The sequence below is a fragment of the Trachurus trachurus genome (genome assembly GCF_905171665.1).
Source record: "Trachurus trachurus genome assembly, chromosome: 21".
NCBI lineage: Eukaryota > Metazoa > Chordata > Actinopteri > Carangiformes > Carangidae > Trachurus > Trachurus trachurus.
Genome location: NC_139899.1, coordinates 791,752 through 817,638, shown reverse-complemented (window position 1 = coordinate 817,638; position 25,887 = coordinate 791,752). Strand labels below are relative to the sequence as shown.

The window sequence follows — 25,887 nt, the reverse complement described above, 5'->3', positions numbered from 1 at the left end:
CTTTTTCCTCTTATGTCTCTGATTTTCCCACAGATGAATCAGTGCCTCCTTTTCACTGACTTAGAGAGCTGAACCACAACAGATTCCTCAGTGTCTTGAGGGGGGAGGAGGAATAACTCATCATTCCGAGTTGTCCCTGACACATGGTCAAATATGTATTTGTCAAGAGGTCTGTATACAAATTAGGAAGTTTGTATATGCTGGGTGTGTATGCAATACTGCATGTGCTGCACCAACAGTGACAGAAAAAAAAGAATATGAGTGCAACATATGTTCTTAAAGCTTAGAGGCTGCATTAGTGTGACACACTGAATCGATGCAATAAAAATCCAACAGTCTTAGCTGAATGTCGTGCTCTTATCAGATATAAAACTGGCACTGTGGGTGGATTCCATGTTCTCACCATAAGTCAAGAGGTGTTGACCCCAGATTTCTGTCTAAATTTACACTGTGGGATGGCCACCTACAGTCACGACCACCCAAAGTGCCTGTCACACACAGTTCTGCCTTTTTTCAAGTGAAGACAGTCTGATTAAAGAGATAGCCTACCGGTGATTTTATACGCAAACAATTTGACAAGCGACGTTGTGTGCTTTCAATTTCTTCACTTCAATTTCAATTCATCATAAAAGAATAGGGTTATAAAACTCTATTCTTACTTTTAATTGCCCAGTAAAAAGGGATTCTCAGCTTACTCTGTCTCTTGTTTGGTGTCCCACAGACTGCAATAAAACAGCACTTTTTATGATCTTGCTTAGCAACCACCTCTGAGGAGAGGCAAAAAAAAAAAAATCTGTGACATCTTGAAAGAAACAAAGTTGTTTTTTTCTTTTTCCCTTATCAGCTCACGTGCATCTATTTTCTGTGTTTCAGATTAAAGACGATTAGATTTTCGAGGACAGAAAGAATCACTGGAAAGTATGAGAACTTGTGAACATGGGTGTAGTTCTCCCACAGCCACAAAAGCCTGTGAGAGGATGGTTATGGGAGAGGGCTGACAAAAGGGGGAGGAAAATTAGGCTGGCCAGCATTCTTCTCATTTAAAGCTGTAACTACACGAAAAAGCACTCACGCAGTCTGGGCTGGGTCTGCTTGCTGCTTACAAGGAGAGGCACTCTTGTATTCATGGTGGTGCAGTGATAACCTGAGCATTTTTTTCCTTTTTTCATCCCTTTTTTCCCCCTTTGCACCCAAGGAAAGCCCATGTCTTTCTTATAGACATGATGAGCTTTGTGCATTTAAGGACTTTCCTTTTTCTGGTGGTCTCCGTGGCTCAGGTTTTGATTGTTACATGTCAAGATGGGACCAGTGGTAAGTGAACCCCTCTGTTTATTTTAACACCTAATTGCAGTTGGTTATAATGTGTGAAGTTGGCTGACCTGCAGACATTACATTTGACTTTTTTTTATATGTTTGTGTTTGTCCAAGCAGAAGCTGGGTTGAGTCTAGTTCCTTTTTCTTTCTCCCTGTGGTTTAAAGTAATTTACAACAGTGTGCTTTTCATTAAGGGATTTTTTTTAGATAAGACAGACTGTTAATCTCCAACAACATGCTTTAATTTTCTTTAGCCAAAGTAAATTCTCCTCGTACATGACAACTTTTTTTCCCCCTCGCTCTATTGTTTTCTGCTGGACGTGTAGAGACAGCATGGAACATGTACAGTTCCATCACTGCTGGAGAGGGTTGAGGGAAGCTTTACTTGGACACCGAACAGTCTGTGGAGTTTAGAGAAGAATTAAAAGAGATGTTGAGAAGCTCTAGTTTGGATTATGTGCAGTTGGCAAATGTGCCCTGTATGTCAGGAAACGGTGCCGTGGACATCTGTCAGTGATTGCAAGTGATGTCACCCTCAGGCAACTGAAAATGTGCAGAGGAGGGAAATGAGCACCTTTTTGCGGTTTTACATTACTCCAGTACCACTCCAGCACTTTGGAACATTCATTAAGCGTTACCACAACCGTTTTTCCCCCTGTTTTTTTTTTTCCCTCATTGGACTACATTGTACATCTGCAAAAAGAATTTCAGCACCAGGGCTCACGTGCCTCTGAGGGAACACAGACTCCATGTTAATTCAGGGCAGATGTGAGGAGACATGAGAAGCAGAGATGCTGTTGGATTCTCTGAGTCACTGACTGTGGGGCTGCTGATGTCTTCAGCTGGCAACACCCAGAGCTGGAACACCTGAGCACTCTTGTTTTACTTGAACTGTGCTTCCCCCACTTTTTTTTCTTCCTTTTTTCCCCCGCTGTGAGTGTGTGTGTGTGTGTTTGATCTTGTGTGTCGTCACAGGGGCCGTGTTGTTTCTTCAAATGATGTCATGGGCCCTCACTGAGCACTGGAAAGATTATTTGATGGCTCCCTGATGGAGTTTGGTGTTGAGCAGTGTACAGTACAGACTTATGTATTATTTTAAAGCTGTCATTCTCTACGGGGAATTTTAATTTTTCTTTCATTGTATCATTAACTAAAATGAGCTGGATCTACCCTTTAAGTTCAGTTTCACATAAAGCAGAGGCAGCTGTGCGATAGTGTGGCATTAAGGAGAGCGCCACCCTGTGGTGGGGTTAAAAACATGGCTCATTCTCTTTGTGCGCATTGTACTGTAACTGTGCTGAACAAATAACGTAACACAAATCCCAATGCAGGTATTTATGTAGCAAGAGAACTGAGGTGAATCAGATTTGAAATAGATAAAAGAGAGAAGACACGACTTTACCAGCCATGATGACATTGTAATTGTGCTGTTTTGACAAAAGCAGAGAAACAGATTGTTAATTACTATATATTTGTTTTACTTGTGGGATTTGTCAGAAGCTCTGTTTGAGTCAGCTTCTCGTCCTTGTCTCTGTCCATATTTGTTCATGTGAAACAGCAGCAGGCTTCTTTCCATGGAGCAGCGGTGGGTGAGGTGATTGCATTTCGACCAAATAAAAACAGTGGAAAGTTCATGGTTTTTTCGTGGACTAAGGGAAAATGTGGTTCACCAGAGCTTTGAGACATTGTACTTGTGTGTATGTGTGTGTGTGTGTGTGTGTGTGTGTGTGTGTGCGTGTGGGCGAGGGAGCGATCATGGCTCGTTCCACAGAAAGATTGGTTACATTAGTATTGAATGATGTGCAGATTTCTTGGCATTTCTCTCGCTGTGCAAATAGATGTAAGCTGTAAGCTCACTAACCTTGTTGGGCAGTAAGAAGAACTCCAGGCTCATGTGAAAAAAAAAGTTCTGTCACACTGTTTCAGCTCCAGAACAATAATGAAGCAAGCAATTAAAACGTAAAGCCTTTCAGTGTAAGGAACAACGACTTGAAATGCAATATTGTTCTGTTTACCAGCATTACTCCATTTAATTGGGGCTTTTATATGGAAAGTTGCAAACCGAGTGAGGCTTAATGTTCGTGAAACAACATAATTGTAAGCAGACCCACACTTTGAGAAAGGCCTAGGCAATATTTTTCAGTATCTTCAGAAAATAAAAAGAAGTCAGCAAAAGGACAGAAAGATTTCTCAGGGACTTCTGACTTTAAGACGTGCTGCTTCAAGACTTAAGCCAGAAAACATGTTTAAAGCAAATGTTGAAACCTTGAGCGAGTGCAGTTATACAGCTCTAGATGAAAGTCATATGCCTGCTGCACATGTGCGGAAAGTTTGCTCGCAGAAGAACATAAGTTGGCAAATCAGATCAAGGAGCAGACTTTAAGCTCACAATTGGAAATGGTGACGCCAGCGTAAGATTTACCAGGATACAAATACAGAACGGCCTCATACAGAAACCTACGACCTACATTAGAAGTGTTCGAATAATATTTAGAGTAAGGTTTAGGGATGTGAACATGGAAAAGGAAAAAAAAAAGCAGCAATAGATCACTGACTCCAATAACAAAAAAACAAGAGTCTGTGCCCAGACCTCAGCCAAAAGTGTGTGTGTTGAACGTTTCTCCTCCCAGACACTGACATAGCTGTAAAACATCTTCAAAGATGCCACTTAGTGCCTTACATCAAAGAGACTATAGACTATAGCCAGGCTTCTAGAAACTTTAGAGCCACATTTTAGTCTCATCACCACCAGATTTCTGACAGGTCATGGCAGCCAAACTCCACCAAAAAACCAGCTCCAAACAGCCCCCCCCCCCCCCCCCCCCCCCCCCCCCACAAGCCCAGAGCAGAAAATCTGGTATTTCAAATCAACAAAACCTACATTAGGTCACTCTGTCCTCCAAATTGGTTCCAGTTGTTGTTGCCACATCACTGACATCGCAACAAATGGGCTGTTTTCTACCAAAGCTGCAACAGCCAAACATGTGAATTCAACCAGGTCCACAGACGGCTTTGATTAGAAACACATGCTGCATTTTTGAGCTATGACTTGATTACACGCCTCTTTTCTTCCACAGTGAAGAAGGAGGGGGGGTCGGGGCTCACAAGATTTGTACATTGTACTTGAGTTTGAGGAGGTTTCATCAGGTATCTGGAGTAGTAGCTTCGTGAACCTCCGTGGTCTTGGTGGCACAGATGATGGAGCTGATAGATTTTTAATGCAGCCTTCTCCTGTGTGGACCCGCTCCATGGGAACTACTTATAAACCAAATTATTGCAGTCAGCAAATGGAGGCGTGGGATGGGGCGGTGGGGGGATGACTTCCAGATGTGAAAATAGTCACTTTGGCAGTATATGGAAAATATATTTGAAAAAACAGTCTTAGCCTTAGAGATAGTTGGAAGGGGAGGTAGGAGGATGTAAAATGGCTGATAGACGTAATGTGTCAGTGTTGCTTTCAGGTAACTGGAGCATTTCAGACAGATGTGGTGCTTACACCGGCTCACAGTTTGCCTGAACAAGCTGAGAGTGTGTAATCTCTCTTATCTTTCCAGTGAACTCCTCCGCAGGTTCAAGTTAAAGAAACTGTTTGTTTAAACGCCGTGCAATTATGGCTCCTCCTGTCACGTTTCCTGGTGCTTGATTGGCACCTACTTGCCCATCTCCCCTGTGATCCTTGACTTGTCCATGTGGGGGTGGGGGGTGGGGGCCGGCCAGGACTTAAAACCACAGAATGGGTGGAGTTTTCAGCACTGTACTTCTTTTTATTTGGATTAAAAATGTTGCAGCGGTTGCACAGCAGGAAGTGGGACAGTAAATTTGCATGTCACATGACTGAATTAGTAAAACTAATGTGATTTGATATTTGCACCGTTCACAAAGTCTGTTGCTCCAATGCAGAGAAAAAAAAGTTTAGCCTAACATTTAAAGGACATGTATAAGGCTGAATTTCAGTCAGCAGGGGAAACCCCAAATGCTCAGTCTGACAACACAATCCAGCTGTTATCAATTTTATGTTTGTTACCTAGCAACAGCATTTTCTTATCTCATCCCACTGATGTATTTGTGTAACCCGTTGGATTTCCCATTGAAATGTGCATTTGGTCGCCAAGCCACAGCACATAAATATGTTTTACCTGTTGATATTTCATCATTTGGCAGTAATAAGAAGCCATATGGATATAATTGCACATTGGGAAAGTGAATTGTATGACAGATTAACAGTAATCCTTAAATTAGGACAGTTTGGTTAAGACAATCATTGTCTGAGGAACTATTCATCTGTTATAATTTTCCCTGAAGCAGGTTCTAACCCAGTTAAAATAGGGTCTTGGAGCCAGCTCTCCCAAGATTTTAAGGTTTTTAAAAATGTTATCCCGATTATGTCATCAGGGTTGAGCCAATTTCTAAAGAACCTGGAGTTTTTGAGTTTGAAAGGGATCCAGATGTAGCAGATAATATTCAGTTCAGCATCATGGGGAATGTAGGGTCCACTGTTTTCATAGCTTGACCAAGGTGTAAAAGGATATCTACCTCAGTTTGACCACTTCATCCCAAATCTGTTTCTCATTAGTCGTCCACTTACTGTATAGAAGTGCACTACTAAATCGTTGGCATACCTGTGTAATCATTCATTGTTAATTATCATTTCTGTTAATTTTAATTATTAAAAAGTTATATTGTCTATTTCCGAATGGCGGGAAAACAAACCTAACCATTATTTCAATGCTTCAGCCATTTGTTGGTCACAGTGAAGCCTGTCTGAACAGTGACTGTTTGTACAGCTGTTGTAGTATTTCCAGGAGATCAGGAGGACGTTTGCCCTGTGGAGCTTATCTTCTGTAGGTTGGCAGGCCTCGGTGTAATGCAGTACTCCTCGAACATGTTCTCTGTCTCTCCCCTGCTGACAATTTCAAAGAGGGCTATAATTGCGTTAAATCCTCCAATTTTATGTCCCATCTGGGAAGCTCTCTCTCTATTTATCTCTCTCTCTCTCTCTCTCTGCATGTGTGTCTGTAGTGAAGAGTTTCAGCCAGGTAAATTAGATTACAGTTTCTGTTCAGTAAATTTTCAAATTATGCACACTGTCAGTGATTAAAAGTTATTGTCATAATAGAAAACGTGTGTATGGGTCAGAGCTAAGCTTTTCGAAAGACATTAAATACAGTGGAAGCATACTTGGATGGTATTTTAATTAAATAAACCCCATAGTTTTGGACCTTCATCATATATTTTCTTTATCTTTCACCTTTTGAAGGTAACGTTAACTCATAACTTCTTTAAAGTCTGTCGGATCCTCAAACACTATGCTCACTTGTGTAACGGCCACAGTATGGTGACTGTCGGCCATAATTGCAGGTTGTGGTGCGGCCTAAATGCTACGTTGTAGCTAGGTTGTGTATATTACCACTTCTGAGTGCCTACGAGCGGAGCTACAAGGGTGACGGTGGGTGACACGGGTTAGCAATGTGGCCTGAGATATGTTTAGGCCCTTAACAACTTGTTGGACAGCTGATTGACTCAACAGTGAAATGCCTCATATAAGTGCGGTAAAGCGCCTGGAGGTGGTTTTTCTGAATCCAGGTGGTCCTCCACAGCAGGGCAGCTCAGGCTGCAGGAGTCACATTACTGCAGCCTTTTAAATGCAATAATATTAAATGACATGTTCTTACACAAATGATTGCTGTTAGTTATGAAAATACACACAAAAAAGTGGATATATTTTACTTTATGCCTAATGTGTCTGACGGAGGCCTTAGGTGACTTGGACTGAGTATGTTGGATCTCCTGTGAAGAATTGTACGCTTGGTCTAATGTGTTTAATATTTTCACACTGCATCAGTGCAATAAGGTCTAAAAGCAGAATGAATCATTATAATGAACGTACAATAGTCCTTCATAGCAAAAACATGGATATTCACCAGGAGGCTTGTGTTCACAGAGAAAAAAAACATTTAGCTTTGTCGAGAGCCAGCGCACGTAGAGCTGGAGGCTTCGCCGTGCAACACTGCCAGGCCTCAGCAGAGGGTATGATGTTTCTTGAAATGTCATCTATAATCAGATTCAGACTGTGCACAGGGCAGATACGTGCATTAGATGGAGATTTTCAGGAGACTTCAATGAAGCACAGAGGAAATCAGATGTGATGAAAGGATTAATTTTCTGTTAAATTTTGGCTGCAGACGTGACAAGCTAAAGTAGTGCTGAGGAAATTTAAAGGGATAGTTCAACATTTTGGCAAATTGACCCATTGCCTGCATGCAATCCCTATAGTCTTAGGAGTGGGTTCGTTACCTTTAATTGTCGGTGCAATCTATTTTTAGAATGGCGGAGCAGAGCCGCAAGCTGCTCAGAGCTAAGCTACAGAGGCTAATGGGATTTCTTATAGTTTCCCTCATCAAACTCATCAAATACACAATCCAACAACTCCAAAACGCTCTGGTGGACAAGTTGTGACCTGCACATTCACCACGCTATGAGATAATAACAGAATGTTACGAGACAGAGTCGTTTTCGGGTTAAATGCAGAGACTGCTTGGCAAAAAATGGCCCCCAACAGGAACATGCATCAGCGGTTTTGCATGAATTTACCTCTAAAACAACTCTGTCTCGTAAACGTTCTGTTATTATCTCATAGCGTGGTGAATGTGCAGGTCACAACTTGTCCATGAGAGCATTTTGGAGTTGTTGGATTGTGTATTTGATGAGTTTGATGAGGGAAACAAAGAAATCCCATTAGCCTCTGTAGCGTAGCTCTGAGAAGCTTGCGGCTCTGCTCCGCCATTCTAAAAATAGCTTGCACCAACAATTAAAGGTAACACACCTTACTTCTAGGGATTATGGAAATGGGCCAATTTGCCAAAATGTTGAACTATCCCTTTAAAGTGTACCCAGGAATCTTTTTTTTTTTTCTCACTGGATCATCATATGTTTGCATTTAAATGGCATCGCTTTCTTGATGTTTCTGTGTGATGGATTTAAAACATGACCGCTGGGGAAGTAAGTCATTCAATAAAAAAGAAGGGCACATTCTTTTCACACAATGTGAGTCTGTGCTGTCCCTTCAGCCACCGGCTGCAGTGTCCAGTCAGTGTTCCCGAACAGACACTTCTCACATCGAGCCAGGCCGACGATATGTGGAAATGTCTGCTTGTATACCGGGTGACTCATGGCTACCATTTAACCCCGATGATTTCACTGCTGCTCCAATGAAGTGTCCAGAGGAGCCGGGGCTAGTGAGAATGACTTAAGCTGGCGAAGCTAACGCCGAATACGAGATGATTTAGTTTGCATTTGAATCGTTAGGACTTATTTATTCGCCAGTCTTCACAAGCCCACTCACTGCTGAAGCTTTTGTTTACACAACACTTTGGAGAGTTAGAAACATTTCAGCTTGGAGAGCAACAAACCAAAATGCCTGATGTTGCAATTTACAGATCACTTGCTTTAAAACCATACACACGTGATATGGAACACTAGCACTTTACGTTCTTGTAAATATACTTCAGAATTAAAGCAGAGCCTCAAAGGTTTCCCTGAAGAAACAATATCTGGCACAATAACAATGTAATTGCTGTGGTGTATAGACTTTTTCACTCAGGCTTCAGTTAATCAGCCACACCAGAAAATACAGGGCTTTACACAGATTGAACTGTGTTGTGCATTACGCCACTATTTATTTACCTGGGCCAAATTAGAGATCTACAGGCTCTTAGTCTTGATTTCTATTTAATCTTCTACTCCTTCTTGTTTGTCAGTGTTTCACTGATGTGGCCTGGGCTAAGCTCTCTGAAGAGGAGAGAGAGAAAAAAAGTCATCTCATCAAGGAAAAGCAACTGGCATAGTTGCAGATCAGAGTGGAAAGAACAGGGGGATGTAAGAGAAAGGAGGAGGAGGAGGAGGAGGAGGAGGAAGAAGAGGAGTCAAGGCAGGGACAGAGGAACAGGGCTGAAGCAGAAACGGTGAGAATGTGAAAGGGTGTGGTGGAAGAAGAGGCAGTGTGAGGGAAACCCAGAGGATTGTTTGGTGCATGTCAACAAGGCCAAATGCCCCTGTGTACATCGCAACAGACTGCTCTAACTCCAGCACAGGAAGTCATGTCAAATTGGAATTTCCTCTGGAAGAGCACGTGTTTTAGCTCTGGTTGTTGTTAATGGCCGTTGCGATCCATGCCCACGATAAGAGCGACGTGAAACCAAAACAATGTTTTGCTTATTTCAAAGATTTTTTTTTAGCACAGTTTTACTTTTTTTTTTTTTTTCTTGCTTTTTATGTTAAGGGCAAAATGTCAACACTAATAGTTTTTTTTGCATCCAAAGTGTAGAAACATGTCAGCTTTGGTCTAACTTTTATCAAAAATAGGTCATCTGGCAGTTCGTTAGCTCAAGAAAACTATGATTACAGCCATTTTCTTGCCTTTTGGGAAGACATTTGGTAGGCGCTCACAGCTGTTTATGACATGTTGAATAAAGTATGCAGGAGTTACTCAGAAAAGGGAGGAGTTAGAGCAAACAAACTGCAACAGATCTGCCAAGAAATAATCCACTGCTTGGCACCGATGAAGACTCTCAGGACACAAGTAAAATGTGCTTGACTGGTTGATGCTATAATGTCACATGGAATATACAGTACCTCATACTTCTCTCATTAGAAACATGTAGCACTGATCTCTGTGTGAGTGGTTGTGTTTGTGAGAGAGAGCATTTAACTGGATTTAACCACAATTAAGTTTGGACATGGCGTAATATAATATTTCATTTCTTTTGAAAGGTCACAAACAAGACTCTATAACTCTATAACACTGTTGAAACACAATACAGTAAAAAAAAAAAAAAAAAAGATAAACTAAAATATATTGTATATACATATAAATATGATAAAGATTATATTGGAGAGACATATGACACTAAGTTCCATGCAGCTGTACACAGCCCAGATGATTAACACTCTGTTGATCCTCCCTCACTAAAATGATTATGGCTGCAGCATGTTGCCCTAGAGGCCAAAGGTGTTAAAGTGATCTACTGCAGCACAACTGAACCAGCTGCTCTGTGTGGGTTAGTGACTGGGAGTCAACAAAGAGTTTTCACTTTCATCATCTCAAGACAGATACAAGAGAAGGCTTTTCTTTTCTCATACATTGTGCCCCTTATTGTTTTGGTTGTGGACTTTATTCCAATTGGATATGATAATATCATTATGTGTGTGACACTGACAGCAAAACAGATTGTAATGACTTGTAATTGTAATGACTTTATGCATAGCTAAACTTTTACTACACTTCTGTCAACATGACTGCAGTAAAACAATGTCACTATCCAAAGTAAACCTAAAGTACAATCTTGTGTGTAGTGTGTTGCTGATAAATTGTCAGTTGCTGGTTTGTCTTTGGTCAGAAGTTTTAGAGTAAATCATAAAGCATAAAAAAGAAAAGAAAAGAAGTGGACAATTATGTAAGAACCTGTAATAAAGTGGAGTTGGCTCCAGTCCCCCCTTGTGACCCTGCACAGACAGTGTAGACAATGGATGGATGGAACCTGTAATAATTTGCATAATCTGTCAAGAAATAAAAACAATATATCTTCTTACTGAATGTTTTCTGCAGTGTTTCTTAGAAGAGATGCCTGTGGACTGTGGTCACCTCAGGCCTCGGTGACCTCACCGAGCTAAACAGCATCACAGCATACTGCCTCTCTGACCTGGTCACCTCTGCCTCTGTCTGTCTCCAGCATTCACCAAAAATGCAGGCAGCAGTTAAACTTCAAAGGCTCAATTTAGTAATAAAGGGAAAGTGATAAATTCTGGTGCGTCCCCTCTGGGGCTTGGGCCTAAGTGATATCACCGTAGGGAAGGGGCCTCACTGTGTGGACTGACTTCCAGGCTCTTCACTGTGCTCTGTTATCGGGCCAACATTAACCACAGCTATCGTGGCTACCGGCCAGCAGAGCCTCTGTGCTATTTGGCTTAAAGTGAGACTTAAACAGTGAGGGAGGGTCCCAGGTGCTTTGTACCTGCACTGGAAACTACCCACGCTGCTTGTCCTGGCTGTAATTTACACTCTGACTCTGGGAAGTATCATCAGAACACTTGATGTAGTTCACCTGGAATTAAGTCATGGTTTCCATTTTAGAGATGTCACTGGACTTAGGCCAAATCAAGCATATCTCAAAATATTTCTAGGGATTTTTCTTTTCTGGCCTAAGCATCTGCTCAGACATTTTTTTTCCCTTTCAAATTCAGTCTCTGCCTCCAAAAACCTCTACATAACACCGTCTTTGTGTTTCGGGTTTCAGGACTGCAACCCATTTGTGAAATTGTATTTGTGTAAATCATGTCACATAACTCTAAAACAAGAGTGTTTTGGATGGATCGTGATGCAATTTTCTGCACTGGGAAACTTTTGCATTGTTTGTGTCATTGTGCAGACACTTTATATTGTCAAATTTATGTTTATGTAGCCGTGGCTATGGTTTAGGGACGATCAATCACTGAAATAACTCACAGTGATTCTCAAACTCTGGTACACGGTGGTACGCAGGCTCCCTCTAGGTGGTACGCAAAAGATTCACTGAATTAAACGTAATTAAAATGAAATGAATTTCAGATGCACCGAAAATTCGTCCACTGCATAAATGCACAGCCAAAAATGCATTTACATTTGCAGGATGTTGTGATGATGCAAGCAAAAACCTGCAGAAAATGCTGATGTCGTTATCAGCAAGTACCGATACCACGTGTATCTGTTTACCTGTTAGCTCCGTTAGCTCCGCTCTGGCAATAATTTTCTAGGGTGGTACTTGGTGTAAAAAGTTTGATAACCACTGAAATAACTGATTTTATTGTCCCTAAATGTGTAAAAAGGGGCTTAAGGGAGGGATATGATAAATATACTGATTATTTGTTCTGTCGTGATCTGAATGCTAATCCTGCCAGTCTTTGGATTTACAATTTATCCTGCAATATCTATATTCTCTGGATAAGAGGGTCAGCTAAAGCTCACAGTCTAATTCAAATATAAATAATGTCAAGCGTATGGCCTCACAATATGCAGTCCAGTTTTTGAAGGTAAATATTTATGGGAAACATCCTCTGCCTGAGGGGATGGTCATATCATACAGCGTACACTGGAGTCATGGTCCAGCAGCTGCATCGTTTCTCTGAGCTTTTGAGGATAACAAAATGGAGACAGAGACAAAAGAGATCAAGGAGGGGAGAAACCGAGAGAGAAGTGCACTCTTAAAGTAGGTGCATTAGGAAAGAAAGAGAATAAAAAAGGAGAGCAGAAAATGGAGAAGAGAGGGCAGTGTGAAGGTGAAGTCCGAGAAGAGATGGTGTGCTTTGACGGGGATTAGGAGGGGGAAAGGAAGATTGGAGAGCTTGACGAGGATATGAGAAAACACGGGCTAATGCGAACGAAAATGTGGGATTTACAAAAGGAGCCTCCGGCAGCCATTTGGTTTTGAGGAGGGGATGCAGCATCTTTAAACTGCTGTAGCTCTGAGGTCAGACAAAATGTGGAGGCAATAAATCTCTTTTGCCTTTGGGGTGGCTCCTCACCACCAATACAGGATGCCTCATAAAACAACTCTGGGTTCTTCCCCACTTAAAGCAAGATAATGGGTGAACATGCTGGTCCATCATTTATCTTTCACAGCACGTAGATGGCTGAAAACGTTTCCAAGTGCAAAATCTTTGCCAGCTTTAATTTGTGGCCCATATGCTGAACTTTATGTTGCACAACATTTGTTGGGTTGTTGTGGTGATTATTCTTGGCAGAAAACCACAAGTCTGCACCAAGGAAATGGTTCACAACATGTTAAATTAATGCAAAAACATATGTGGTTTATGTTCATGGATTCTCATGTAATCACAGTGCAATGCAGAGACAAGAGAGGGAGACTTTTCATTCCAGCACTTCAGCCTGCGCTTAAAAAAGGCAAACAGATGTGTTCAGGGTGCGTAACAGTGCAACGTGTGGATTTTAATGATGTCAACTGTTCGTTGACCTAAAAAAACATCTTTTCTCACTTAAATCTAGTGCTATCTAACCATGCAGATAATTCCACATCATCTGCTTAAAAAAATGCCGGTGAGATGTGAGCCATAATTGTAGTAAGAAAGACATTTGAACAAAAAGCATGTTCAAAAATAGTGTTTTGATTACAGGTTAGGTTAGGTTAGGTTAGGTCAATTTAGCTTAGGTTAGGTTAAGTTAGTCTAGGTTAGGTCAAATTAGGTTAGGTTAAATTAGGTTAGGTCAATTTAGGTTAGGTTAGGTTAGGTTAGGTTAGGTTAGGTTAGGTTAGGTTAGGTTAGGTTAGGTTAAGTTAGGTCAGTTTAGGTTAGGTTAAGTTAGTCTAGGTTAGGTTAGGTTAATTTAAATGAGGTTAGGTTAGGTGGATTCAGGTTAGGTCAGAATAGATTTTATTATCAAACTGACAATTACCACTGCAATGCCCTCTTTATTTTTTGGGCTTTTTATTGCCTTTAATCGACAGTACTGTGGAGAGAGAAACAGGGAATGGGGAGGCAGAGAGGGGGAATGACATGCAGGAAAGGGCTGCCCGATGCGGGATTCGAACCGGGGCTGCCTGCAGTGAGGACTGTAGCCTCAACATGGGGCGGCAGCTCTACCAGCTCTCTCAGCTAAACGCCGCCCCACTTGATTCTTGAATTACTGCACCTGTCCACTCTCTTTCCTATGACTTTTGAACTCCAAAGCATCATGATTGATTGACAGTTAGGTACATTTACATATCTGAAATCTCAATGAAGCAAAGCTGACACATTCCTCAAAGATGACCAGTTCTGCTGTCATCCATCAAGAGCTTCAGCTTTTAATTTAAAGAAGTTCATATTGTAATAGTTGTACTGTCAAATTGTCAGTGGATCACAGCCACAGTAACAGTGTAGAAGATGAGAGGAAATACAAGCTTCCACCGTAGTGCTTGTGCCACTTCACTCTAATGACATGTACAGTGTCAAGCTGCAGGTGTCTGTGTTTCCTTGACTTTTGTGTTTGAATATAAAGCTAGAATTGTATTTCTCTGTGTTTGGATCATGCAGCTCGAGTTCGAGGAACTTTCCTCTCAGTTCCTCTGTGCACCCAGTCAACAGTTTATTCTTTCACATCTGGCTGTGTGCTCAGTTGATGTAAAACACCAGGGTGCTCCGACCCCTTGTATATGTTAACGCTCTGCTCTGGTAAACTGGAATGTTTGACGTCACCTGTTTTCCTCTGGTACATACCTGCTTGTACGTGAACCAGCCCAAAGTTGTGTCTTTTTTTTATTTATTTTTTTCATATGAGGCGATTGAACAGATGTATCAGTTGAGTTAAAAGATTAGATTTTTTTTCACTGGTGTGTAAGACACAGGAAAGGTCACAGTGTTTTACGGGATTGATCACATTCTGTATTGTCACATTACTGTATATACACTAGTTTATGCCAAGGCACTCTTCACAAACAAAAGGACAGGTGGTGCAGCACATTGTTTAAAGTGTGTCAGTGTGTTTTATTTAACTTGATGGGAGTGCAGTGGAGCCGTCCTGAGAGGATATGAGAACCACATGCTCAACAGTTTACTAGGACTTTGTGTAAGATCTCATTTCTCGCCAAACAGATCCGCCTGGTAAAGTTGAATAGTCATTTACTTTGTTACGGACTCAAACTAACACATAAACCACAACTTCCCATGCTGTAGCATGTGTCATTTTAGATCATAGTTACAGCACAAACCCTCATTTTTTAGAGAAGTCAGTCCAATTGTATGGTTTAAATTCACGAAGTGTGCTCAACTGCAGTTGTTTGAGACTGAAGAGCTGGAACTTAGAGGAGTTTGAAAGTTTTCTCATTAGTGTTCATATTCTCACTGATACTGTGAATAGCATTCACTGTTATTACTAAAGAAAACAGCCAGATAAATGGACCTAAAGCATGTATGTGGTGATAAAGCCACAGGATTATGTGCAGAGTGTGGAACTTGTCTATTCTGCAGCACAGTTTCTTTTTCTTTTCTTTTTTTTTATTATCAACTGTTGTTATATCTGACCAGGAAGAGAATGCACTGGTTTTGAACTTTGACCCTGACCTTGGTGAGAGCCTGCAGGCCAGAGAGCTGAGGAGGGTTTGGCCTTTGTCATTTTTGTTGCTAGGAACATTCCCCCGTTGAGTCGATTACACTCCCCATTTTCTAACAGCTTGTGTTTTCTAATTCTCTAATTGCAGCAAATGATTCATGCTAGTGCGTGCCATCTGCTGAGCAGGGTATTTAGCTCATAATGAGCACACTCACATGCTGTAAATTTCATATTTCCATATGGCGTGAAGACACAGAACCGGTTGGATTGGTGCAAATGTGGGGACTTTCACTTACTACAATCAATATTTCATAACAGTGGCAGGGAGGGATGCTGGAGAATATGTGGCTACATCCGACATCCATCTTTCTCTACAACCCCCCCCCCCCCTGTAGTTAAGTCCATTAAACTCAGGGAAGATTGTTTTATAGCAACTCTAACATTCAGGTTTGTTTGTCCTCAAGTTACCAGCTCTTTTCCATCAGCAGAATAGATAGAGGCGAGGGAGGGAGGGGGGGGTAGGGAGGGTAATTTAGCAGGACCACAATCTGACATGGCTGAACATGGGATGAGGACAGCTCATAACTGCGGTTGCCTCTTTAAAGGAAGACCCACTGGAGATGGGGGCCTGTTGATGGAAAAGCCCAGACATGTAATCAGCGAGCTACTTATTCATTTCAACTTTCCTGGCCTGAGCCTCCTACTCCTCCCACTTCAGATACTGAGCTTTGTTTGTGGAAGCCAAGGTGGAGAGCATGTTCAAACTAGAGCGTTTCAAGCCCTGTCAACACAATACAGCAAATCCTCCACGCTGCAGAATATTTGAGCAGACAGGGCGCATTTCTCAGCTTATTAAAACCTTGATTAAAAAAAATAAATAAATAAAAAGCTAACAGTGTGAGGGGTAATCACAGGGTGTGGATTCACTTTGAAGCAGAAAACACAGTGTTGACATGTGAACCCAAAAGGTGGGTGTCTGTGTTTTTGACTCTAACATGGCAAAGGCCTTGACTGATGTCTGAGGGACGGCTGCTTTTATGGACAGCTTTATCAGTGGACCAACCACATGGTTGAGCTACAGGTCCTTTTACAGAGGGGGAGATTTATGTTCGGCCATGACACCGAGGGTTCTGGAGCAGGAAGGAGCAGCTGCTGCAGAGCCTACCCCTCGGCAGCTGTAACTCATCTGCATCTGGACTAGGAATCAGGCCCGGGCTCCTCACGGTATTAACCGTGTCATTTGGGGCAAGTTACTCTCACTGCAGTAAAAAAAAAAGTTGATCAGAAAAGGAATGGAAACACATTTTTACATGTGGTTTGGTTCCATAAACTCACCATCCAATGAGGCCTATCTTTCTGAGAATCAGACAACTCTGTGGCCGTCAGCTTTCAAGCCTGCACTCATCTTTTTTCTCCGCTAAAGGAAATGAGAGATCCAGTTTAAAAATGACTCATTGTTTCCATAAGGTCATTTTCTAACCCCTCAACTTCTGGCTGCAATAGATTCTCCCCAAACACAGTATGTTATGAGTATTTCCATATTAGCTGAGGAAAATCCATAAACTAAACTCTTTCTTTTTTTTATTTTGCCTGCCAGCGAATTCACATCAACAGTACGTTCCCCCAGGTTTTTTTTTTTTCCCCTCACAGTTGAGTGTTGGATGAGTTCAGAGAGGAAGTTGGGTCCCTTTGTTATCTGGCTGACGTCTGACGGGCTGTGCTAACCGAGAGGTACGGAGCAGACAGATGAGTCATGTTGAAGAGCCCCAGACTCCATGTTTTAAATCAGGAGAAGGAAACTGTCTGCGCTCTTAGCTGACTAGTGGAAAAACCAGATCAAGCAGTCACCGTCGGAGAAGGAGGATGGGGGGGGTTGGAGAGGAGAGGAGGGGGGGCATGCCTTTTCACCGTGGTCACGATCAAACTGTGCCTTTACAGCGTCTGTGGAAAAGTGTGGAACCTGCAATGAATTAGCTGAGAGGAGGGAAAAAGTGAACGTCCCTCTCCTCCTCCTCCTCCTCCTCCTCCTCCTCCTCTTGCGGTGGGGTTTTTAAGACTCCTCTGAAAACCACACTTCTCTTCCAGTAAATTTCAAACTCTCCCCAAAACCTCCCGAAAGCAAAAAGTCAATCTCCAGCTACGTTTTAGCACAGAGAAGCTCTAAAGTCACACATTTCAGCTCTAGAACGGCAACATCTAGCTTGTTTGACGTCCATTAAACAATTTAGGGCAACAATACAGTATCAATCAAATCCTGTCAGCTATTAGCTAGTATTTCTGACCTGCAGCTTTTTGAGACACAATACCAGATCACTTCAGTCTTGTTTTGTGAAAAACATTGGAGAATCTATCATGCACTCTGGTGTTCTGTGGAGAACTGGGTTTTCCATGTAAAAAAAAAAGGCATAGTGGGAGTAGCTGGCCATCAAAAGACAGGAAACTTCATGTCGTGTATTCGGTTTTGTCAAATGCTTGGCGGCCGGCGGAGCAAGCGAACGCACCTTCATGTTGTTAGAGAGTGTCGATCTTCTTAAATATACACAGATACAAGGTGTTGTTGTCAGCCAACACAGCTGGATGAGGCGAGCATCCAGCTGTGCAATAAGAAGTCTATGTTGAATGCTGATGGCTGATGTGTGTCAAGGGGTCATTTACAGTTGGAGCCTTCTGTGTGTGGGTGAATGCCTCTTTGTGTTCATCTTTGTGCTAATGGGAATTGAACAAGGCCAAATAACAGCACTAGAAGGCTTTAAGATGTAACCAGGATAACCAGGATTTTTTTTAAAGGAGGAAAGGGAAAAGGATAAACAAAAAAAGGAAAGAAAAATAAATATAAACTGTGGATGTTACTCAAATCACAACCACCCAGAGATGTGAGATCAGATGTAATGAGTTTAAGAGTGTCTGATTACATGGTGCATTTGAACAGAGCGTCCTTTAATCAGAGGAGTTTCAGGCGTCCCAATGACGTCTTGTTAAGGCAAGTTTAAGTGTGATTTATCACTTGCATCCTCTGTCTTTCTGTACCTTAACTTCGTTTGATCTTTCACCAAGAGTCTGGATGTGTCCCAGCACGGGACCTCGACTTCATTAATGCAGATTAATCCCGATGGATGATATTGAAATGAGCATCCCAGGTGTCCTTGGTTCATGCTTTATCATGTTTTATTGAAGGAATGCATCATAATGTGCTTATTTTTGCCAGCATCACTCACTCACTGACTGTCTGTTTCCCATTACCAATGAGGGCGCTGAAGTATAAAGGTATCACTTACTGATCTGTTTCAGTGTGTTTTATAGGGATACTGTCAATGATTATAGTCAGCCTTATAAATATTCTGCCTTTGCACATATTGTTGATCCTTTGGTCACCAAACTGCATCTGTCAGTAAATTTTGAAGTTGCACATTATGTTTGTCTTGTTTCATTTTTGATTATCATTTATTGATGACATGCATCAGTGGTTTTGCATGAATTTACCTCGACAACAACTCTGTCTGGTAACGTTCCGTTATTATCTCATAGCGTGGTGAATGTGCAGGTCACAACTTGTCCATGAGAGCGTTTTGTAGTTGTTGGATTGTTTATTTGATGCGTTTGATGAGGGAAACTAAGGAATTCCATGAGCCTCCGTAGCTTAGCTCTGAGCAGCTTGCGGCTCTGCTCCGCCATTCTAAAAATAACTTGCACTGACAATTAAAGGCAACAAACCTACTCCTAAAACTATAGGGATTATAGCAATGGGCCAATCTGCCAAAATGTTGAACTATCCCTTTAATATGCACTTATTCCTGTTTGATCTTACATCTATATGCCCTATCTCCCTCTGCATCTTTTTCCCCATGCGATACATGTAAGTTCACTTAGAGCCGCTGAAACGTGGAATCAGACTTTTAAAGTTGGTCAGTTTTCATGGTCAATAGGAGATTCACTATTTTAAAGTTTGGACTGAACTTAATAAAAGTGATCATGAACAGTCAGTACTTTCCTGTTGCTGACAATTTACAGTACTGTAGCTCACTGACTCAAGGTTGCAGCTGATTTCATATTCCGCTCACAGAAAGTCCAAACAAACCCTATACGTATATACTGTATATATACGTATTATTAGCTACTTTCTCTCTCAGGCTTGTCTCACATCAATAAAAATCTGAGGCCGGGTCCTGTTACAGCATGTCGTCTTGTTGCTGCTCGCCTCAGACCTGGCTGCACCTCTATACCTGTTGTTGCTGCTCTTTGACTGCAGAATGGGGTGAAGTGGCCACAGGTTAATTAGTGTGGCCTCTGTTGGAATAATACATCTTTACATAGACTTCCATCATTTGTCAGGTTTCTCCCTGCAACCTCTTGCTGCCCAACCTGTCTTACCTGCAGTCTGAAGCTCAGAGCTGCCACCTGCTGTTTATGATAGAAACAGGTGAAGGCCTCTGCAGACCTGACAGACAGAGGCTCACATCACTGAAACACATCAGAGACATCCAGCAGCAGACTGGAAGCCTCTTTCAACAATCACTTATTTTTTATTCATGAACATATATCCCAGAAAGACATAAATAAAGAGGTTATCAATAATTTTAGGCTTTTTTTAATAACCTGCTAGGAGCATAATGGCCACAGTATTCAATGTTCAGTTATGTTCAGTAGCCACATATGAGAGTATAAAGTCAACTTCCAAACCAGAGTGTGCGGTTAATGGGATGTCTGGGAGAAACAGTGGCTTCATAGGTGGTTTGCAGGTTTTGTCTTTTGAACACGAGTCAAGTTTTCGAGACGCTGCCTCTGAAGGAAATGACCTCATGTCTAACGGCTGGAAACTTCACTACAACAAAGGCTCGCATTTTCCAGACCTGTTTTTCTCTGAGTCTTTAGACATTAGTCTGTGAAATGCATGGAGGATTTGCATTGAGACATTTATGTGTTGCTGTTTGTTTGTCAGTAAACAGTGGAGCATTTTGTACACAGTTTCTAGGTTCTTATTTAGATTGTTTCATATAGTTCATAGTTAATACGAGATTTGGGCCTTTGCATGTTGAATGGATTACTGTTGTGTTTGCAGTTATAAAATTACCATATCAGCAACCAGGGCCGTTGCTAGGAATTCTGGGCCCCCTCAAAGAATACCAAAGTGGGCCCCTGACTTTTCCACTTTTTTTCTTAGACTACATATGTATTATTTTTTATTTAGCCTACTTTGTTTTGATGCTAATGCAGCATTACTATGAATATTAGTCAGGGTCTTATGCAGAATAATTCAGTCATACAAAGATTAGACTACTGGGTTTTTTGTGGGCCCTACTTGGCGCTGGGCCCCTAGAATTATCATCACCTTTCTCCCCTATACAACGGCCCTGCAGCAACTGATCCTGCTGATTCAGGTGCCCTTAGGACAAATAGATGGTTTAAATTTTTGAAGGACAAGTTGGGACAAGCTTCAGCACCCCTGACCTTAACTGAGAATTGTGTCAACATAAAATGAATGGATGATTGTTTGCTTTTTGTTTGGCTGTATGAAGGAATCAGAAACATGAGAGTTCTTTGCTGCGATCTGATATAAGCTCTGAACAGAGCAGGAAACGTTTCAACTTCATAATTCAGAACAGTTGTGCTTGGCAAACTTTTTGCCAAGGACTAAACTTTAGATATCCCCAGTTGTTGTTTTTTTCTTTCAACTGAACCGATACAAAGTCGATAATCTAAGTCCTCCTCTGTGTGTGTGTTCCAGGAGATGACATGAGCTGCACGGCAGATGGCCAGGTGTACACGAACAGGGACATCTGGAAGCCAGAGCCATGCCGGATTTGTGTTTGCGACAACGGTCAGGTCCTCTGCGATGAGATCCAGTGTGACGAGCTGAGCAACTGTGAGAAGATGGTCATCCCAGAGGGCGAGTGCTGCCCCATCTGTCAGACCGAGTCCCCCAGCACCGGTGGGACGGACACCTTCGGTGAGTGTTTGTCATGTCAATGAGTCGCAAAACACGTCTATGATTTACACGTGCATTCATTCACACGTCCTTGTTTTAACACAAGCCTCAAATGAGGACATGCATTAAGCTCCAATCAGGAGTAAAAGATGTTTTTAGTTTTGACAGGCTGTTGGTGAGCTGGTCCACTGATCTGTTAGAAACAATGAACAAATGACTGCTATTATCAGTCTGTTGTAGTCGTGACATCACATTGATTGTGTTAATTGCCTTTGTTTACCTTGCCTGACCTGCATAATGATGACAGATGAATCTCACTATAACTGCTTTGACATGCACTCAACATCCTCAGCCTCCACACTGATGATTTAATTAGGTTGTTTTTCAGTCTATCATTGAAATGCACATAGTGGAAACATGATAAGAGGAAAAACTAATGGGACCTTCTCTGCTTTTTTTTTTTTCTCCTTGGGGCAGGCGGCGGGGGCAGGATCTATAAGGTAGGCCACAGTTTTATGATATTTGATATTCATGCTTTACCATTTTTGTTGTAATATCATCACCATTATAACTGGTATGTATGTAAATGGGTTTAACGCATCTTGTTATTTGTATCTGTTTATTCAGGGTCAGAAGGGAGAACCTGGGGATGTCCCACTTGTGAGTGTTTGCTGAATATAAATAAATATAGTGTTATTCCCAAAAGCCATAAAGGGCTCTGTCTAAATGCTGGATTAAACTAATGGTTCTGATGATTCCCCCACACAGGTGACTGGTATCAGAGGCCGTCCTGGACCTATGGTGAGAAACTTTGTCCCTGACAGTTTTTTATTTTGTGTGTGTTGAATGTTCAAGCACCTGATTTGACACTAGATGGCATGAGAGGACAGTTACCTCCTGCATAACTTCACCTTAAAAGGACGTCTGCACGACAGAACAGCCCAACAGTCCTGAGTGGCTGTGACATTTTAAAACACCACAGCATATTATTGTTGTGATGTCAATCGCATTGTCACTAATACTCTCTGATTTTTTAATGGCTCTTTTTTTTCTGTTCATTACAACAGGGACCTCCCGGCTCTCCTGGAGACAGAGGACAACGTGGAAACAAAGGAAGGCCTGTATGTCCCATCCATAAGTCACCACAGAAAAAAAAAAAAAAAAGAGATTATTCATATAGTTAAAACAACTGTCTGCCTTTCAATATTTATTTTGGGGCAGCACAGATCTTGATTAACAGTATTTATTGGATCACAGTCCACATTAATCATTTTGTTGTTGTGAGTCTCCTGTCTAAATCTGCCTGTAGGTCTTCAGCAGTAATGTTTTGTTGAGTATATAATGATTTGAACAGGCATATTGCAATATATTATTCTTGACAAGCAAATACATTTAATGCAGCATCATGCCCATTTATCCCATGTGACGCTCCACTTTTATTCTCAGTTGAACATTTTATATGATATCTGTGCTCTGATGACTCTATTTCTCTTTTTTCCTGCCAAACTAGTCAAAGTGGTCAAAAAATACTGCTCTTAAAAACATTTTTTTGGGGTCAAGGGCAGGAGACTAACAGTCAAAATATAATGTAATGTGGAAAGCTGATGTATAACGTGCTTACCAAGCAAGAATGTAGCAGGTTGATGAATGAGCGTGCCCCTCTTGGTGGAGTAGCAATCCAGTTGAGGGCAGCGTTTTGAGGGTGATTTATTAGTCCATAACCAGCCGTTTCCCTCCTGCACACACTTTACAGCTCATAGTTCATAAACAAACAGAAATTAAGCTGCATCATGGGCATCAAGCTGGATCCACTGTTCAAGTATCTCAGCAGCAGCGATTGATTGATCTGTCTATATTTCAGTTTTTAAGTTCAGGAGATAAACACAGTGTGGAAGTGGAGCGATGAGCTTCCACAGACACACAATGATGAATCAATGTCAGACTCAGCAGACTAATGAAATGGTTTTTAAACAAGTGAATCAGCATTTCTCACTCCTCCTCTCTTTCTCTCTTTCTCTCTCTCATTTCCAGGGACTGCGGGGTGCTGCAGGTTATGATGGAGAGCCTGGTGTTCCGGGTCAGCCTGGTGAAGCAGGACCTCCAGGACACCCGACACACCCAGGGGTGAGTTATTCATAGAGTTGTCTCACAAACGTAACACACACGTACATACGTGCAGACATGAGACAAATGGTAATGGTCTCTATAAAGCGCTATAGTCTCTATACGACCAATCAAAGCGCTTTTACGCTACTAGTCAAATTCACCCATTCACACACTCACATTCATGCAACACTTTTTATCTACATAGCCTACTGTAATTCCCTTTTTCTCTTTTAGCATACGGTGCTGCAACTAGAACCAAAACTTCATGAAGGGATCTTCCCAAGGGATCAATAAAGTTTTTATCTATCTATCTAACAGCACATTTCTGACCATTAACCAGATCTTCTCCATGATGAAGTCCAGACAAAAATGTAAAATATGTTTTCCATAACAAATCTTATATGATACCAGCATCCACCACTTTGTATTTTGGGGATTTGATGTAAGTCATATTTGAGCAGACACAAAATAAAGGGACCATATGGACCAGTGGTACCTGGAGAGACTCACTACTCTGAACATGTACATGTATAGTCACTTCAGATTCTGACATCTGTACAAAATTGTAAATCATTTTGAGTAATTGTATTATGCATTATTTATTGTTTCTGTTCATATTTCTTAGCCATTTCCTGTTCATTTGTTCCCCTTTGTCTGTTGGATGGCAAATACTGATCAAACACCTAAAGTGAAGTGTGTCTGCTCCACTTGCAGGGTCTGGAAGCTCAGATGGCCTCAGGGTTTGACGGAAAAACCGGACCTCAAGCGATGTTAAGTGGCTCAAGGGTAAGAGGAAGTCAGAAAAACTGGTTCTTAAAACACTCATTCATTTACTTTGTTGAGTTTAAAAAGACTCTGATTGTGTATTGGAGAATGGGAGGTTTTCTCGCCAGCAATTAAGAAGAGCCAGGAGGTAGGCTACAGTGTTATAGATTTGTGCTCTGTGCTGCCAATACTTGTTTTTAAACAAGACTCCAGAGGGAGAGGATGTCATATGCTGCACAGATTGTAAAACACAATTTTCTAATATAGGATTGTGTAAATAGATTATTTCTTTCTTTCTTTATACTTTTTTGTGAACGTGAAAATGAACCACATTCTTTCTAAGTTCTGGTACTAGATTAAATAAGTCATATTATAGATATAATATGTACTTTAATAAACTTGGGTGACTATAGAGAGAGATACCTATAGAAAAAAAAAGAGTGAGAGAGAGAGAATGGATCCTAGTCAAGGTCCAAGAATCACAGGATCTTACATTTCCCATGATGCCTTTTGATGCCTAACAACCAGCTTTCTTTCCAGGATGATACAAATGGCTCAGATTGTTTTTTATTACAAATCTGTAGTCTACAAAGTCTGAAACAAGTCCAACCCTAGTGTTACTGCATCGGTCACTCTTCTCCTTTAGGCTCCTCCTCCTTTAAACAGGAATATTATGTAATGTTCGCTGCAATAAAACCACTGGAATTTTAGACCCACTAACACACACACATGTGCGAACACACACACTCAGCAGACATGTTGGATCAAATACAGGAAGTGGTTGAATGTTGTCCTTGAACACTGTCAGAGGAGCTGCAGCTCTACAAGTATATCCAGCCTCAGTGTGCAACTTTGTGGAATATTGAACTTGTGAAACGACAAATGAGAAATGTCTGCACTCATTTTAGAGCAGGTGAAGACCGACAGTCAGTCAGTCACATTCCTCCAGCTACAGACTTCAGATTAAGATTAAAGGTGATAGCTACAAATATAATTCCTCCTGGCCAGTATGTGTTCCACTCACACTGCCTGCTCGCTCCAACCTTCGGTTTTACTGGTTGCCAGTTACAGCAGTAGCTAAAGTTCTAATGCTGTTGCCACAGAGATCATTCCATGCAGACGTTGCCAACGTAACCAGATGTAAATATTTATATATTTCGGACCCGCCAAAATGTATTAAACAATTATTTACTATTTTAAAAAAATTCAGTAAAATGAATACTTTTATTCTGCACCCCTCTAGACATTCTGTAGATGCATTATTTTTGAAAAATGTATCCTTTTGATGAAAAAGTTGTAGCTATGACCTTTAATTTTCTTGTGTTTTATTTAAAAAAAAAAAAAGTAGCCTACATTATACATTTCCATTAGCAAGTACACAAACACTCTGCTTTGGCAGACGTGTGAAATCAATCCATGTCTAACTGAATAGGCTGAAGCAGGTGAATGGTATGAAGGCAGAAGACATATTTTCTTTAGATCACTTAAAGATATATATGATTATTGATATTGTATGTATTATTCTTATACAAATTTATGAGGATCCCTTTTTTCTGTGATGTTTGAGCTTCATCTAAGCGTGTAAATACATTTCTGACATCTTCCTCCAATGCTGTCAGACTTGAGCACAGTTACAACACACTACATTTTGAGTGTGTGTGTAAATGGAGATAGAATAGTAATTGAAGTCTGTGCTTTG

At 41.3% G+C, this 25,887-nt stretch overlaps 1 protein-coding gene across 1 annotated transcript in view; it reads left to right on the top strand.

The window, feature by feature from the left end:
- The first annotated feature begins 1,041 nt into the window (after positions 1–1,041).
- col5a2a (collagen, type V, alpha 2a) overlaps positions 1,042–25,887 on the top strand; it is a 40,544-nt gene continuing 15,698 nt past the window's right edge. The window contains exons 1-8 of the mRNA XM_083997258.1: positions 1,042–1,311; positions 21,117–21,338; positions 21,795–21,817; positions 21,945–21,977; positions 22,086–22,118; positions 22,385–22,438; positions 23,349–23,441; positions 24,138–24,209. Coding sequence (XP_083853384.1) covers positions 1,221–1,311; positions 21,117–21,338; positions 21,795–21,817; positions 21,945–21,977; positions 22,086–22,118; positions 22,385–22,438; positions 23,349–23,441; positions 24,138–24,209 — 621 coding nt within the window. The 5' untranslated portion in view covers positions 1,042–1,220. The remainder of the gene's footprint in view (positions 1,312–21,116; positions 21,339–21,794; positions 21,818–21,944; positions 21,978–22,085; positions 22,119–22,384; positions 22,439–23,348; positions 23,442–24,137; positions 24,210–25,887) is intronic.